Source organism: Vigna unguiculata, chromosome 2 (assembly GCF_037176805.1).
Source record: "Vigna unguiculata cultivar grain cowpea cultivar isolate G323 ecotype 2 chromosome 2, ASM3717680v1, whole genome shotgun sequence".
Lineage (NCBI taxonomy): Eukaryota > Viridiplantae > Streptophyta > Magnoliopsida > Fabales > Fabaceae > Vigna > Vigna unguiculata.
This window is the reverse complement of record NC_140793.1, coordinates 32,872,979-32,888,938: the sequence shown is the minus strand read 5'-3', so window position 1 is coordinate 32,888,938 and position 15,960 is coordinate 32,872,979. Positions and strand designations below refer to the sequence as shown.

At 29.8% G+C, this 15,960-nt stretch overlaps 1 protein-coding gene across 2 annotated transcripts; it reads left to right on the top strand.

Moving 5' to 3' along the window:
• Window positions 1–11,340: 11,340 nt before the first annotated feature.
• On the top strand, window positions 11,341–14,994 carry LOC114173855 (floral homeotic protein APETALA 2-like). 2 transcript variants are annotated; one of them, XM_085670205.1, is made up of 10 exons: window positions 11,341–12,621; window positions 12,712–12,737; window positions 12,930–12,960; window positions 13,111–13,198; window positions 13,332–13,477; window positions 13,591–13,635; window positions 13,769–13,857; window positions 13,975–14,144; window positions 14,261–14,473; window positions 14,609–14,994. In XM_085670205.1, exons 1-10 carry the CDS (start codon window positions 12,125–12,127, stop codon window positions 14,765–14,767), a joined length of 1,464 nt encoding a protein of 487 aa, XP_085526331.1. In that variant the 5' UTR covers window positions 11,341–12,124; the 3' UTR covers window positions 14,768–14,994. The 2 variants fall into 2 exon arrangements, with proteins under 2 accessions (XP_085526331.1, XP_085526330.1); XM_085670204.1 differs by having other exon boundaries at window positions 11,364–12,621; window positions 14,600–14,994.
• Window positions 14,995–15,960: the final 966 nt, after the last annotated feature.

Sequence of the window (15,960 nt, the reverse complement as noted above, 5' to 3'; positions counted from 1 at the left end):
ATTTTTTCATGTGGTTCAATGTTCTCTAGTCTGACGATATTACCTCCTGTGCAGTTACACCCATTTTATAATTCTATTTTTCAAGCTCTTGTTTTGTTTTTTAGTTATACTTATTCATGCATATATATATATATATATAGTAATTTTCTCAAAAAAAAAATATTCTTGAGTTTTAAAAATTAATTATTCACTCTGAACAATGCCGCGGGCTTTCTTCGTTCTCGTATTACTGAGAATGTTAGGTTCATACATTTTAGACTTCAACTTCCAAAAGCGCGATCCAGATCCACTTAAAGTTAGGAACTAAGCCCAATGTGAAATGGAGGGGCCCAAACACGAAGCCCGATTTAAGTGTAGTTTTTTTTTTTTTCGTTTAAACTCAAGGGTGGTCTATTTAGGCAATATGTAACATAAAAAATTTTGCTTTCTGAAATCCACAATTATTTAGAAAACAAAGATTTGATTTTATATAATTGTAAACCTTGAGAGTGGACTTATTGAAGAAAAAAATGGATACTCCAGGGTTTTGAACTGGAAAATTTGAATTCTTTAAAAAAAAATACAATTCTACAAGTCAAGACTTTAAGTGTAGTTAAATTTTAGTAAACTTAATTGTCCGAGTCCACGTAATTCGAAAATTATTAATTTAAATTTTAACCCTGAATTTTAGATTTAAAAATCTGAGAACTGTAAATTATAAAGGTTGGAATTTTATATTTTAAAAAACCTTCAAACTTTAACCTTAGAAGTAAAAAATGTTAGATGGGCTTCGTCATAATATTGATGGGCCTGGATTGAGGGACTCTGAAACCCAACACTGCCCTTTTGGTAACTCTGAGACGTAATGCTGAGAGTGTATTCAAAGTTCTTGCTGAACATCAACTCTCTCACCCTCACAAATGAATGTCAATCAATGATGTAAGACACTAAACTTGCCAAATGAATTTGAGATAAATGACTTTGGACCTTTGAAATACTTTCTTCGAATTGAGATTTCAAACTCTAAATCATGTTTTTTTTACCAAAATATTGTAAATCACATTCATATTTGTCTATACATATCAGTTATATCACCAAATCAAATAAATAAGACATAAATAAATCCAACAGACCCAAAATGCCAATTCTCAAAAATGTATTTAGATTTATACAATTATACATTTTGAATATTTTATTTTCACAATTTTACCTTAAATCGATGAAAAATTTAGCAATAAAATTAAAAAACCTCATTCTTCTAACAGAATTTAAATATACATAACCTAATTTAATATGTTACATATCACAATTTCAAATTCTATAATAATCAAATAAGAACTACTAAGTATTTTATTTGAAGATAAAAAAAATAAGTCTTAACTTAAACAAAACCATTACAAATATATTATTTAATTTAAAAAAAAACATCATGTCAATAAATAACAATCATGTTGAATTCAAAAACCACTTGGTAATAAACACTTCTTATCTTTTATTTATGATACAAACAATTTTTTTTTTGTTAGCATACATATCGATATTAGTCTCACAATCTATAAATCAATCATTTGAATTAAGAACGTAATTTAACTCATTAACTCAAGTTTAGTGACATGATATCTCTCATATAAAAAATCATATGCAACAACATTTATAGTTATAGTATTAACTTAACGTTTGTAATTAGACTTGAAATTCTAAAAAGCTTTAAAACAATGATATTTCAGTATGATAAAATAATTAGACACAACACTTAAAATATATCCATTACATCAAATATCTTTATGAAAAACATCATAACATATTAATTAGTAGCTCTATATATCACAAAAAAGAAAAATATATAATCATATTTCAATGAGTCAACATTTTATTTGTTTTTATTAGTAGAAAAAGAAATTTTAATCATATCTTTGACAAATATATTATATAAAATTTGTGTTAGAAATATTTAATTAAAAAAATAATAATAATTTGTGTTAGAAATAATAATAATAAAATTCAAAATAAAAATTAAAAAATAATATAAAATTAAATTAAAATCGGATCATAATTTTTTGAAATAATAATTATTATTCTTGCAATATTGTTATGACTATTTATTTTTTTTCACCACTAAAATGTGATGATGACAATAGAATAATCAACCCAATATTAATAATAAAAAAATAGAAAAAATAATTTTAATATAAAAATACATTAAAATTAAAGTTTTATGGTATATATAATAAATAATACTTTTGGAATATCTTTTTCCGAATGTACAAAATATACTTCCGGAAATACGAACTATAATACAATTTGCATTTTCTATTCAAGAAGTCGATGTCTCTTGGCTAAACACGTTTCAAAAGAGTATTTCTGGACTTTGTAAACGATACTTCACCATTATCTTATCAAAAAAAAAAAAAAAACAACCTTCAAACCTTATTGATTACTAAAATTTATTTTAACCACTATATAAATTATTGGCACCAATTTCTTTTTCATTCACTGATGTGTGACAAACACTATTTAATGACTATTTTGATCACGTATTACAAACTGCTTATATTCCAACGATTTAGTCACTGAATAGCATATTTCTTGTAATAAAGCACTCAAACCTGAACATTTCATCGTGAAAACTTAAAGCCAAAACAAAGAAGGAAAAAACCTTAACTCTTAAGAACCATTGAAACTAGCCAATTCGATAAATAAAAAGTTTTTCTCTTAATTTACTGCAAAAAGGTTTTCCTAACCTCCACGTTTGAATTTACAGCCACATATTAAAACTAACCACAACAAAAATGTAAGTTCAATCAAATTAAGACGAGGAAATTCAAAGTTGATTAATGAATGATAAGATTCTTTTGCACAAAATCCTGATGACATAATTATGTCTGTTTACTGTAACTAAGAATTTATACCTCTTTAGTTGCATCCTCGCAAAACCGACCCAACCAACTTCGACTTATTAAAGTTAAGAAAGATACTTTAGAAAACATTTTAGCATTTATATATAATAAATGTGATATGTATATACTAATACGTGTACATAACTTCTAGCAAATTCTGAACATGTTCTTTTAATAATTTAAGATTTATTTGTAAGAAATTAAATATGTTTACATGTCGATATCAACTTGTATTTAAAAATGAAAAAAAAAATATAAATAACATTTTTTTCATTTTTTTTGTTTTTATAGGATCGATACAATACTCTTAACTCATTAATGTCTTAGTTTTCAAGTAGTCTCTTTATTTTTTTTCTGATACAAAGAATGCTTTAGTCATTTCAAACAATTTTGAGTGTACATATCCAGGTGTATATACAAAAAACATTTTGATGCTTAAGTCGACAGATATCTAAACAAAAAGATATTAAATACAATAATCAATGCAATCAACATCCTACCTACACATTCTATTTATACTATTTCTAATGAGTTTTTACTTATCATCAATTTAATTACAGTCCAATTATGTTAATATCATTATTTAACTGATTTATGTTAAGGTGGATTTAGAATGATTAATTGTACTAGATATTCACTGATCTATCATTTTTAATGTCAACGATCGATGAGACCTATGAGTTGGTCATCTTCTCTTGAATATTTGACCAATTGCCGTCTACTATACACTTCTCACTTTATCTACCTATACGTGTTTACGAAGGTGTTCCTAGTAGATAATTTGAAAGAAGTGTTTTTTGTGGTATTTGAGGAGTTGAAACATATTGTGAACGAAGATGAGATTGAGTAAAGTTGTGGTGATATATGAAGCGGGTCCATATTGTGTGTCTTTATTGTTGGAAGGAATGTGAAAAAGATTTTGCAAATTGTGATGGTGGTCTCATGAATCATCAAATCCTAAATTTTTGAATTGGGAAAAGTAACGAAGGAGACACAAGCAGGAGCAGTAGTAGCAAAGACATGGCAAAAGCAGATAATTATGATTTCATAGGATTCCCTAGTAGCTTGGTTGCCTTTCTAAAATTGTCAAATTACATAGTGGTTGCAAAGTTAATATTCCTATATATGGGAACTACACGTGACCCATTAGCCACACCACACACAAACCTAAATATTCGCACTCCCTAATGTCACGGAAACAACAAGACCACGTTTCAATCGGAACATGTTCTCTTTGCACTTTCTTCCCCAAAACAAAAACCAGAGATTATTTTTAGGTTATATGCTGCCACAGACAATGCCTTTTGTATGCACCGATTCCTTAAAACAGTGAAATATGTATTATTCCGAATGCATAAAATACTTAGTTTGAGCCGAATGCAAAGAATTATGACACAGTTTCCCCTACTTATAGCTCACGTTACTATTTTCGGGAACGAAATAGAGTCTAGATTCTTACTTGTGACTCTTGAACCTGTGTTCGGTCGTTTAGGTTTAACGTTGCAATGAATGCCATTTTAAAAGTCTTAAATCATTACTTAAATATGGTTTATAACGTTTACTTAACTCAGGGATTGGAAAATTGAAAAGTTAAAACCTAAAAGAGGTTAGAAATTTTGAGTTGTGAATTTAATTTGGTTGGGTTCTAAGCATAAAACCTAATCTTGGAAGTTATAATTTGATGTATGATTTGTTGAATAAGTTTTGCCCCCTTAGGAAAGTAAGATTGTAGAAGAAGAAGCAGATATTTGATTAATGGGAGGAAAATAGTGTAATTGGAGGCGATTGTGTGTGATTTTTGAAATGGAGCAACATAAGTTAGGTGGGATACATAGGTGGAATGGTTAAGGATAATAAAGTTGGTGGGCCTGGGCTTGAATAATTGAAGGAAAGGGGTGAGAAAAAAAAACAAAAGAGGGAGGCCCACTTAGTTGGAACTGTTTCCACTTGGGGAAAACAATGTGTTCAACCTTAGCCTCGTCCCACTTCCATTATGGGAATGTTTAGCTTTTTGAAATTTTGCCCTCCACTCATTGTTACCTTCGATTCGACTCGTCTGGTAAGATAGATCACAGATAGAGATTCCAAGAAACACAACACAGAACACAACACTTTGGTTTTTTGATGGATAGGCACGTTCCCAATTTTATGAGGTTGCACTTGTTGGGAATTTCGTCTCCAGTGCGATGTCACGTGGCCTTCTCTTTCTCCACTTGTTCATTCATTTGTTTCAAGCAATGAAATCTGTATCAAACTATCTACCACCCCCACCACAAATAAAAACAACACCTCAGTTTCATTATTATTCCACATCCGATTAAAAATAAGACAATTTTATAATTTATAAATGAGATATAAATTTTATCTTATAAATTAATTTTGTGAAACGAAGTTTGACTTAAAATTCAATAATTTTCGTCTCACAGATTCCTAACAAAGTCAACCATATCATATATTATTGTTTTTTATGTATTTCTAGATAAAAACATATAATAAGTGATTGTTAACAAAGAGCAACGAACCATGATACTTCTTGTGACATCAAATCTAAATGGTGACCCATGAGAAATATTAGTCTTAGTTTTAAATAATTGATTTTCTGAAAAGATAATAACGATGTCCCTTAAGTTTTGGAAGAAAAAAATTAAGTTTTCACTAATAACATCTTCTTTGTCCAACCCGATGAGAAGACTAACTCATAATTAGTGCTAATCTTGATTTATACATTAAAAGAACGAGTAGAATAATATTATCTTAGCCTATTGATAAAATACCGCATAATAGTGTATAGCAGTAAAAATATATAAAATAAATATTTAAAAATAAATTCATTGTCATCTCAGTTTCTCATACAAAAAATTCACTATTATTTTAATTAATAAAAAAAATAATTTATTACCATTTTATTTTACAAACACTGTCAAAAAAGTTATAGGCGATAACAAAAACAAATAACATAAGTTAACAAGATTACTAAATTTCAATTTAGATCAATTTTGTTGACATTTTCTTTATATCACAAACTATTGCGACTGTGATAGCAGTCTCGCAGAATAAAATATTGGCTTACTTCTAAACAATATTTTATTAAGACTATATTTATATATAAAAAAATACTTTTTATAATTCATTTAAATTTAAATATGTTTTTTTCAATATTTCTATTTGTCTGTTTTTTTTTCAATTTTTTTTATTTTATATTTCTTTTTATTTATGAAATTAAAGGGCATTAGTTACATGATGATGTGAAAAAAAAAATCAATATTCTTTTAGATGATATAATTTCTTAAAATTTGAAATACGATTTTAGATTTTAAATCGGTGAAATACCTGTCTCTCTGCGTAGGAAATAAAATTGTGGTACAGAAGTTATGAAATTGTAGTACCATTCACGTTACATCAAATAAAATACATTGAAAGTAAAGCAGTTTTTTTATTAAATAATACATATTTGAGCGGATTGCGATTTTTTATTAGAGAAACATATTTTATTTATTCTGTGATAAATATTCTGTGAAAAATGATGACGATGTCAACCTGATGTTATCTCTCACATAAAAGTAACATTACAAATCTGTCTTAAAATATGATTATTATTTTAATTGTCATAAGTTTAAATAGGTTTTTAAAGATTTTAGTTTAATATAACTTTTAGTAGATTTACTCTACTCATTTTATATAATTAAAATAATAACAGAATTACTTAATTAATTAAAATATTTCAAAATTGGTATTAAGTATATGATTCATGTATTATTACATTATTCCCCGTTTATTTACATAACAAAGTTTTGTAAAATATAAGTCTTAAACGAACGAAAGAGGAATGATGTACAATAGAAGATAAACTATTTATTTCACCATTATTTTCGATTTCAATAGTACAGTTAAATAAGTGATAGAAAACTTAAATAATGTGATTCATTCTTTTGATAAGTTATACTAAGTTGAATACGATGAAAGTGATTATGCAAATATTTGAAATTTATATTGAAAAACTTAAGAAATCAGTATATTATTTTGGATGATTAATTTTGATAATTATTTATGAAAAAATAAAAAAATAATAATATTATTTTGAACCTGAAATTGATCTAGTCTCGGTCTATAATGCAGTTGAAAATGTCAGACATTCATAGACCCACGCGCACCAACCTATTTGCTAAAATACACGCTTGCGTTGCGTTTTTCTTCTTTCTATTCAACCCCGTTGCCAACATAACTTCAGTCCAATTATTTTTACAATTTTTTTATAAAATTAGATATTTTTTTTCTTTATATTTTAATGATTATTTTTTTATTTATTATAATATATTTCACTTTATTTTTAATTTTTAATAAATATAATTTTAATATATATATATATATATATATATATTAATTTAATAACATTATAATATTACTAATATAATATAATACAGATATTTTACGCTAGTGTTTATTAATTTCATCTCTGTATTGATATACTACGGTACCATCAAGACTCTAATTTATATGTGTGTCAGTTCTTTTATCAGCTTGACTCGCCCAAAATTTAACTTATTTAAAAAAACTGAGGTTATTTTTATTAGTTACCAGCTTTTTTCTATTAGTTTCTTAATATAGTGACACTAATTATGTCTGAACCAAAACATCATGAAATTATCAAAATGTTTACCATTGCGCCAACTTTAATGATGAGTGAACGTAACTGATTTGATTTTTTGTTAAAAAAAATATCTTCTATTAAATTATATTTTTATTATTTTAGTATCTGATAATATAATTAAATAAATGTATTTATTTCACATGTAACTCATGATGAAATTCAACATTCTTTTATAATTCAGTAAACAAAAAATTATAATTTCTGCAATATTACCCGAAAAGAACTTCTAAATTGAATTTTACATCATCAACAAAATTGAAGCGAGTTATTAATATTTTTTAGACTACTTTCACTTGAATAGTTTTTTTTCTTTTTTATAACATAATTAATATCATGATGACCAATATGGACTTAGAGGCTCATGAAATTAGTAAACCTTACTGTGAAGCAATACTTAATATAGCTCTTAAATTAGATTAGGATAGATAGATATTGAATAAAAACAACATGTATGTATACTTAGATTAGATCAAGATAATGTGATTAAGAACGAGTTAGTTTTTACGTGTCTTAACGAGATTTGTCTTGACACCTGGATTTGGATAACTTTATTTTTTTAGAATTTGAATTTTTTTTTATTATTTTTTATTATTTCTTTGTATCGTATTTTATAATATATTAATTATCACTAATTTTAATATTTTAAAATATATTAAAAAAATATCTAAAATATCAATATAATATTTTTTTTAATGTTAAACGGTAGTAAAAGAAAACTGATAAAGAATTTGACTATTTTTTCAAAGCATTTAATCAAATTTTACACTTTTTAAGCATTATTACGTGCATTGACATTTTAATCACATCCACGTCTCAAAATACATTTATCATTGTATATCACATGAAAAAGTTATTAAAATAAAAAATAAAATAAATAAAGAATTTAAAAGACGGGAACCCTACCAATTATTTTGATAAAGAGTGTAAAAACAAAAAAAATGCAAAATAAAAGAATTTTAGAAACAGAAGATGACTATTATGAAAAATAATAAATCCAAATTACGTAGGTAGGACATTACATTATTATTATCTATTTTTCATACTCAAATTCGTCAATTTATTCGCATAATTATTTTCTTCATAAAAATATGGGTAACTTTAAACTAAATTTTATCGTAAACATGTAGACATCCAAGCCATTTGCCATTTGCCATTGAAAGTTTAAAGCACTTTTCAAATTTAAACTAAAGGGGAATTACATTCCAGCCAAAATATCGTAAAGTCTGTAATATAAGCATGTCCCAATAGTGAAGAAAAAACTCAATAAATTTATTTGGGTTAAGTTGTATATTTTGGTTGACTTTTGTATTTATAAAAAATTACTTTTCATCTTAATTGATACACAGAAAATAAATCTGTATTTCTTTTTCTCTCTCTTTATTTTATAAAGGATTGAGTATGATTTTAATCTTTTAACTTATACTGAATATTAAAATTAGTTCTTTTTGACAATCTTAAACTAATTTAGTTTCTTAATCCTGTAAATGCGTGAATTTAGTTATTTTAACCAAATCTTTTTAAATTTATTTGATGTGTCAAACACATTTTATTATACTATTTGAGTTCGTTTACATTATTTGACACATGTTTGTTTCAATGTTAACTGAGAAATGCGTTTGAGATATTAATTAACCTTAAAAAAATTTAAATTTAAAAGATTAAATCCACACATTTCTAAAAATAAAAGACTAAATTAGTTTGAAATTTTCATGAGAGACTAACTATAACTTATACTAAAAGTTAAAAAATAAAAAATATATTTAACTTTTTTATTAGAAATAAATATGTATTTTAACGAGTAAACTTCAATGCTCAGTAATAATATGACGTGGGTGTCACAAAAAAAATTGATAATTTACAAATACATTAAACATAAAGTTCGGTAAAATATTTTCCAAAAAATCAATATAATTACAAATTAGTAGTTTTCTAATAGAAAATAAATTGAGATACCCGTCCAGTAAAATAAAATAATTTTTTAAAATTTTTATTAAATAAAATTGGTATGATAATTTATCATGACATTTTTTTAGTTTTGTCAAATTTTGCAAGTGTGTTTCAAGACAAACATACTCCCTACTATGAGTAATAAAATCGGTTAAGACTAAGAGGGTAAAAAGGAGAGAATAGAAAATGCAGTTAAAATTTCAATGATAATTATTTATAGGTTAAATCATTCCATAGGTTCCATTTTTGTAGCGAAATCTCAAGTAGGTCCCCCATTTTTATTTGACCCAATTGAGTTTCTATTTTTGAAAATTCGTTGCAATTGGTTCCTTTCCGTTAGTTGACCAGTAATGGTGTTAATTATGTGCCACGTGTCAGCACGTGGTTTTTTTGACTTTTTTTTATTTTTTTTTTATTTTTTTTTATAATTTTTTTTAAAAAAATTAAAATTGTCACGTGTCAAACTGACATTGTGCCACGTGGCAGAGACAGTGTGATGTGGCAATTGCAGTGCCACGTGTCAATATTGGATGTGAAAAGTCTCAATGTAGTCCCTGTATTTATTATTTTGTCTCAATTTGGTCCCAATTTTTTTAAAACTGAATCAATTTTATCCCTATATCAGATTTAATTTTTATATAAATTTACAATGGTATTTTTATTATAATTGATATTTTTAACAAAATTAAGTTTATTTAAATGTATATTTTGTATTGAACTTTATTTAAATATTGTTTCAAATATTTATATATCCATAATTTATAGACAAATGTTAGAATTGTTATAATTTTTTTTTTAATTTTATATTTGAATTTATAAAGTTTTTATTTTTAAAGCAACTCTAACATTTATTTTAAATATTTATATATCCATAGATAAATGTTAGAGTTGCTTTAAAAATAAAAACTTTATAAATTCAAATGTAAAATTAAAAAAAATTATAACAATTCTAACATTTGTCTATAAATTATGGATATATAAATATTTGAAACAATATTTAAATAAAGTTCAATGCAAAATATACATTTAAATAAACTTAATTTTGTTAAAAATATCAATTATAATAAAAATATCATTTTAAATTTATATAAAAATTAAATCTGATATAGGGATAAAATTGATTCAGTTTTAAAAAAATTGGGACCAAATTGAGACAAAATAATAAATACAGGGACTACATTGAGACTTTTCACATCCAATATTGACACGTGGCACTGTCACTGTCACATCACACTGTCTCTGCCACGTGGCACAATATCAGATTGACATGTGGCAATTTTAATTTTTAAAAAAAAAATTATAAAAAAAAATTAAAAATTAAAAAAAATTAAAAAAAATTAAAAAAAATTAAAAATAAAGTCAAAAAAACCACGTACTGACACGTGGCACATAATTAACACCGTCAACTAACGGAAAGGAACCAATTGCAACAAATTTTCAAAAATAAGAACTCAATTGAGTCAAATAAGAAGGGGGACCTACTTGAGATTTTGCTACAAAAATGGGGACCTATGAAATGATTTAACCTTATTTATATAAATGATTTTGTGATATTTATTTATATGGAAGAAAAAAAAGTTGAGTTGATGAAAAAGAAATAGAAGAATATATAGAAGTGAAGGTTAAGAGAAAACGCGCAGAAGAGGCGCGTAAAGAAGAGGAAATTGGTCATAAATACGAGGTAGAGCGTTGTAAGGGTATTGGACCCTTGGTGAACCAAAGAGGCAAACGTGGCTTTCTTCCCGTATTCTTGGATCGGACTTTTCTGGAAAAACTTTCCTCTTACTTCTTTATTATTCTCGTTTCCCTTCTCTCATGCCAAACTCACAAAACTAACATACATCACCATAACTAATATTCTACCTTCTTCCCCATAACACCCTCCTTCAAACCTCTATTTACTTTCCTCTTTTCACCCTCTGTGTCTTCCCACATGCTAAAACTTAGTCATAATCCTAATAAGATAAAAATGCGGAGCCATGGACCTTCCTCTCCTAACCTCATCATTAACCATTACAACCTAACAAAATCTGTTTCTCAGTAATTATCTCTCTTTTCCACTCCTTCCGCTGTCTATTTCCATTACTGCCGAAGTAATTTCCACCACACACACACACAGATTCCTTTTCGATTTTGTTAACGTGGGAAAGTTTTTAAGAAAGGGATGCTTCACTCTCTTTTTTTTTTTTCACCACTTGCGTCTCATTAATCCCGTCAAAGCGGAAATAGGTAACAGTACACTAGTTTTTTTAATGATAAAAATAGATTGTGTTTTTTAGTAATATAAAAGAGAGAGAGAGAGAGGAGAGGAGAGTGTGGAAAGCTTTCGGCTAAGCTTGCTGAAACTGGCCTCGTCTATGCTGTATTGGGCAGTTAGGGGAATACAAAGATCTTTGAACACCACCTTCTTTATTGCCTTTTTCCAACACCTACCTCTTTCTCTCTCACACTAGTCCTAGGTTTGATTTTTCTTCCTTCTCCCCATACCCTTATTCCTTATCTCCATTATTTTATTCTCTGCACCAAGCCAACACCAAAGCACACCCTGGGTTGGTTGGTTGGTTACTTGGTCTTTTTTTTTTTACACCTTTTCTTTTTCCTCTGCCTAGCTATACGTCTGCCTCAGAAAAGTAACACAGGTCATTCTTCAAGAATGTGGGATCTGAATGACTCTCCCCATCAGAGGAAGGACTATGAATCTGAAGGTTGCTCTTCGTTGGATGATGATAAAGGCAGGAGAGTGGGATATGTTTCAAATTCAAGTTCCTCTGCTGTGGTCCTCGAAGATGGATTGGAAGAAGAAGACAGTGACAGGGGTGGAAGCAGAACATTGGAGAGAAAAAGTAGTAAAATATTCGGCTTTTCAGTTACACACAATGACAGTGACCACCCACCCGTCACCCAGCAGTTTTTTTCGGTGGATTCCGATCTTCCTGTCTCCGAAGCAGCTGCCGTCGCCCGCGGAAGCTCCTTCCCTCGAGCTCACTGGGTAGATGTGAAATTCCGTCAATCGGAAACTCTTAGCGCCGGAAAATCAGTGAAAGTGTCGGAGCCGATGAAGAAAAGTCGGCGAGGACCACGGTCACGAAGCTCACAGTATCGCGGAGTTACCTTTTACAGAAGAACTGGTAGATGGGAGTCTCATATATGGTTGGTGCTGCATGAATTTATTCGAAGAATTTCTAACAATTTCTCAACGTTTGTGTGATATTGATTCCTTTGATTGTGGCTGTGGTGCAGGGATTGTGGAAAGCAAGTGTATTTGGGTAAGTATTACGAAGGGAAGGATTGCGTATGTGGTAGTTTTTGATGTACAGTTTGTGCATATTTGATTTTTGTTTTTGTTTTTTAATAATGTTTTGTTGTGGATACGAATTGGGAGGCAGACAAGAGTGTATTGTGGGGGAAATTTTAAGGGATGACTGACGAGATAGTTTTGTCTGGGTAAAATTGTGTAGGTGGATTTGACACAGCACATGCAGCTGCTCGGTGAGCACTTGCTCCTTCTCTATCTATTGTTTACCCAGTTTTTAACATACTTTCTATACCTCAAACCCAATCCATGTAAAACTTCGTTTCTTAAAAAATCATACAAGGTTGAAATTAAAAATAATGCTTTTATTTATGTATCTGTGCCAGTGCTTATGATAGAGCGGCCATTAAGTTCCGGGGAGTGGAGGCAGATATAAACTTCAACATAGAAGACTATGAAGAAGATTTGAAGCAGGTGGGTCGTGGAAAGTTATTTATCTTATCTCGAACAGTCGCGGGATTCTTATCTCCTACACCGCTTTATAGTACTATTTTGTCTGTCTTGATTTGTTACGGTGAGTTGTCTAATTAATGTTTTGTTATGATAGATGAACAATTTAACCAAGGAAGAGTTTGTGCACGTACTTCGCCGACAAAGCACTGGATTTCCGAGAGGAAGCTCCAAATATAGAGGTGTAACTTTGCACAAGTGTGGACGATGGGAGGCTCGAATGGGCCAATTTTTGGGAAAAAAGTAGGACCTTATCTGCTATTATATTCTATAATATCTTATGTGTTTTGTACATCATGTGTGTATGGTTTATTCATGCGGTGACAAAATTAATTTGATTTGATTTGATTCCCCAGGTACGTTTATCTGGGTCTGTTTGACACCGAGATTGAAGCTGCAAGGTACCTATTTTGTTTACATGTCAATTTGATGTTTCTCCCTCCCAATTCCACGATTGCCCCACCTTTTAGAAAGTTGCCAAGTACATCGACGCATGCTAGGGTTTTGAAACTTTTTTGCGCATTTTGTAAATAGGGCATATGACAAAGCGGCAATAAAATGCAACGGCAAAGAGGCCGTCACCAATTTTGATCCCAGCGTATATGATAATGAACTTAATTCTGGTAATCAAGGAATGAACTGCGGGTTTATGTAACTCACTAATGTTTCTCCTCGAAGTTTATGTATTTTGTTATTCGCATCTGCAATTCTCTTTAGTCAAATGAAATATTGGGTGGCAGATTCCTCAGGTGTAGCTGCAGATCACAATCTGGATTTGAGTTTGGGCAATTTGAGCTCTAGGCCTGGCAATGGTCAAATATCGGGGAATCACTTCCCAAATTCTGCGTCCGATCAACACCTGCCACCTGCATCTAGTTGGAGGAATGGAGGAACTAATCCTAAGATTCATGTAATATATTTCATAAAATTCGTTATTTACTGGCTGATTCACTCTTATGTTAGATTAATTTCCCGTTGAGTTGTACCTTAATCACCCCTTTTGACTCTTGTTTATATTTGATTCAGCTTGTAAATATACTACCAAAACCATGTGATAGGAGCAACATGGAAGCCTATGCAAGAGATTGGCTCGGGGAGAGTGAAACCTTGAGACTGCTAAGCCAAACTCACCTTCAATCTCCAACGACCAAAGAAATGCATAGATATGGTCCATATAGGTCACCTGCTGAGCCTCAACTGTCTCATAATTTTGCACGTCTTCACCCACCAATTTTTCATGTGGGTACCCCTTCATTAATTAATATCCTGGTTTTGGCTCATGCGTTCAGTTTTAATGACAGAAAATGGCATTGGGTGAGGGTGTACTTATTATAACGTCCAACTGAGTTTAATTTTTGTCCCCAGAACATGCAGGTTCCCAGCAGCAGCAACAACGGAGGCCGTATTGGAAGCGATCTTTCGTTATCAATGTCTGATGAACAGCAATGGCAAGCCGGGCATCCACATTTGTTAGCAACTGCTGCAGCATCATCAGGATTCCCACCTCAGATTACACCCTCCCTAAGTTGGTAGCAGAAAAATGGGTTCCACTCCCTCAATTCATGACCCTTCAAGATTATTTATACATGAGTGTAACTTTACTAATGGGGTGAAAGAAGGGATGAAAAAAAAGGGGAAACCCAAATTGGGAACTCGCTGGTTTTTGTACAATAGGTCAGTCAAAGCTAACCAACTGACGAAATCTTGAACTGACTAAAATTTTCTGATCTTATATAGCTATATGATTGCATTTCTGCTGCGCTATAGTATTTATGACAGCACATATTCATTTCTTAATTTGGGATGCATATCCATCACTCACACATGGTTGTCAATTTGTTCCTTATTTCTGCTGGGATCGGTATTGGCCTTGAAAACTTAGCAAAGGAAAGATGCTAGCTTGGGTTCCTTCCTTAACAGTGCAGGTTTTGTTTAGCTTTTGACATTAAACACTGAGACAGATTTTAGTTTCGTATTAGCTGGGAAACATTTTTTACTCCTACGCTAAGAGAGACAGTTATAGTTAGAGAGAGGGTTATTTATTTGGTGTCTTGGAAAAATCACCGGATGGTTATGAATGGTCTCAATCAATGGTGTCCTTTGAGTCAGTTCTCTTGGCCAAAAGCAGTGAGACAAAGGCTATTATGACGAGAAGGACCTATCATTTTTCGTTTAAAGCTTCGAAAGGACAATGATGCATTGGGTGAGAGGGAGAGATAAGGAAGCTACCAAAAGGGTATAAATGGTGAAGGGGTTGGCTTGCTTGGGGGTTTAAAGCCTCTGTCAGTTTTAACTTTTAGGAGAAAGAAAAATTGATGAGTACTACGTACTAATACCCATGTTAATTAACTGGGGAAAAACAGGTATGGGGCCATTTATTTATGGGATGTAACTTTATGGGAACAGAGCAGAGGAGTAATTGGTTTGTGCAACAGTTGTGTTTTCAATGATTATAGACTTGTGAGTATGAGAGGGAACAGCATCTGAATGGTTAATGAACCAGAGACTTAAAAAAATTGCCTTGTATGAGTGGATGGATTTTGTTTAAAATATTCTTATGCAGTCTCTACTTGCAATTTGAATAGAAAATAGTATGCAGCACAACAGATTTCATTTTTCGACGAACCAGATCCAAAACTTTGGTATCTGGTTGTTTGCAATAATAGTAGAATAATGTTAGAATAATCATCCTTCCAATCCATTTGTTTATGGGATGACTTAAAAGA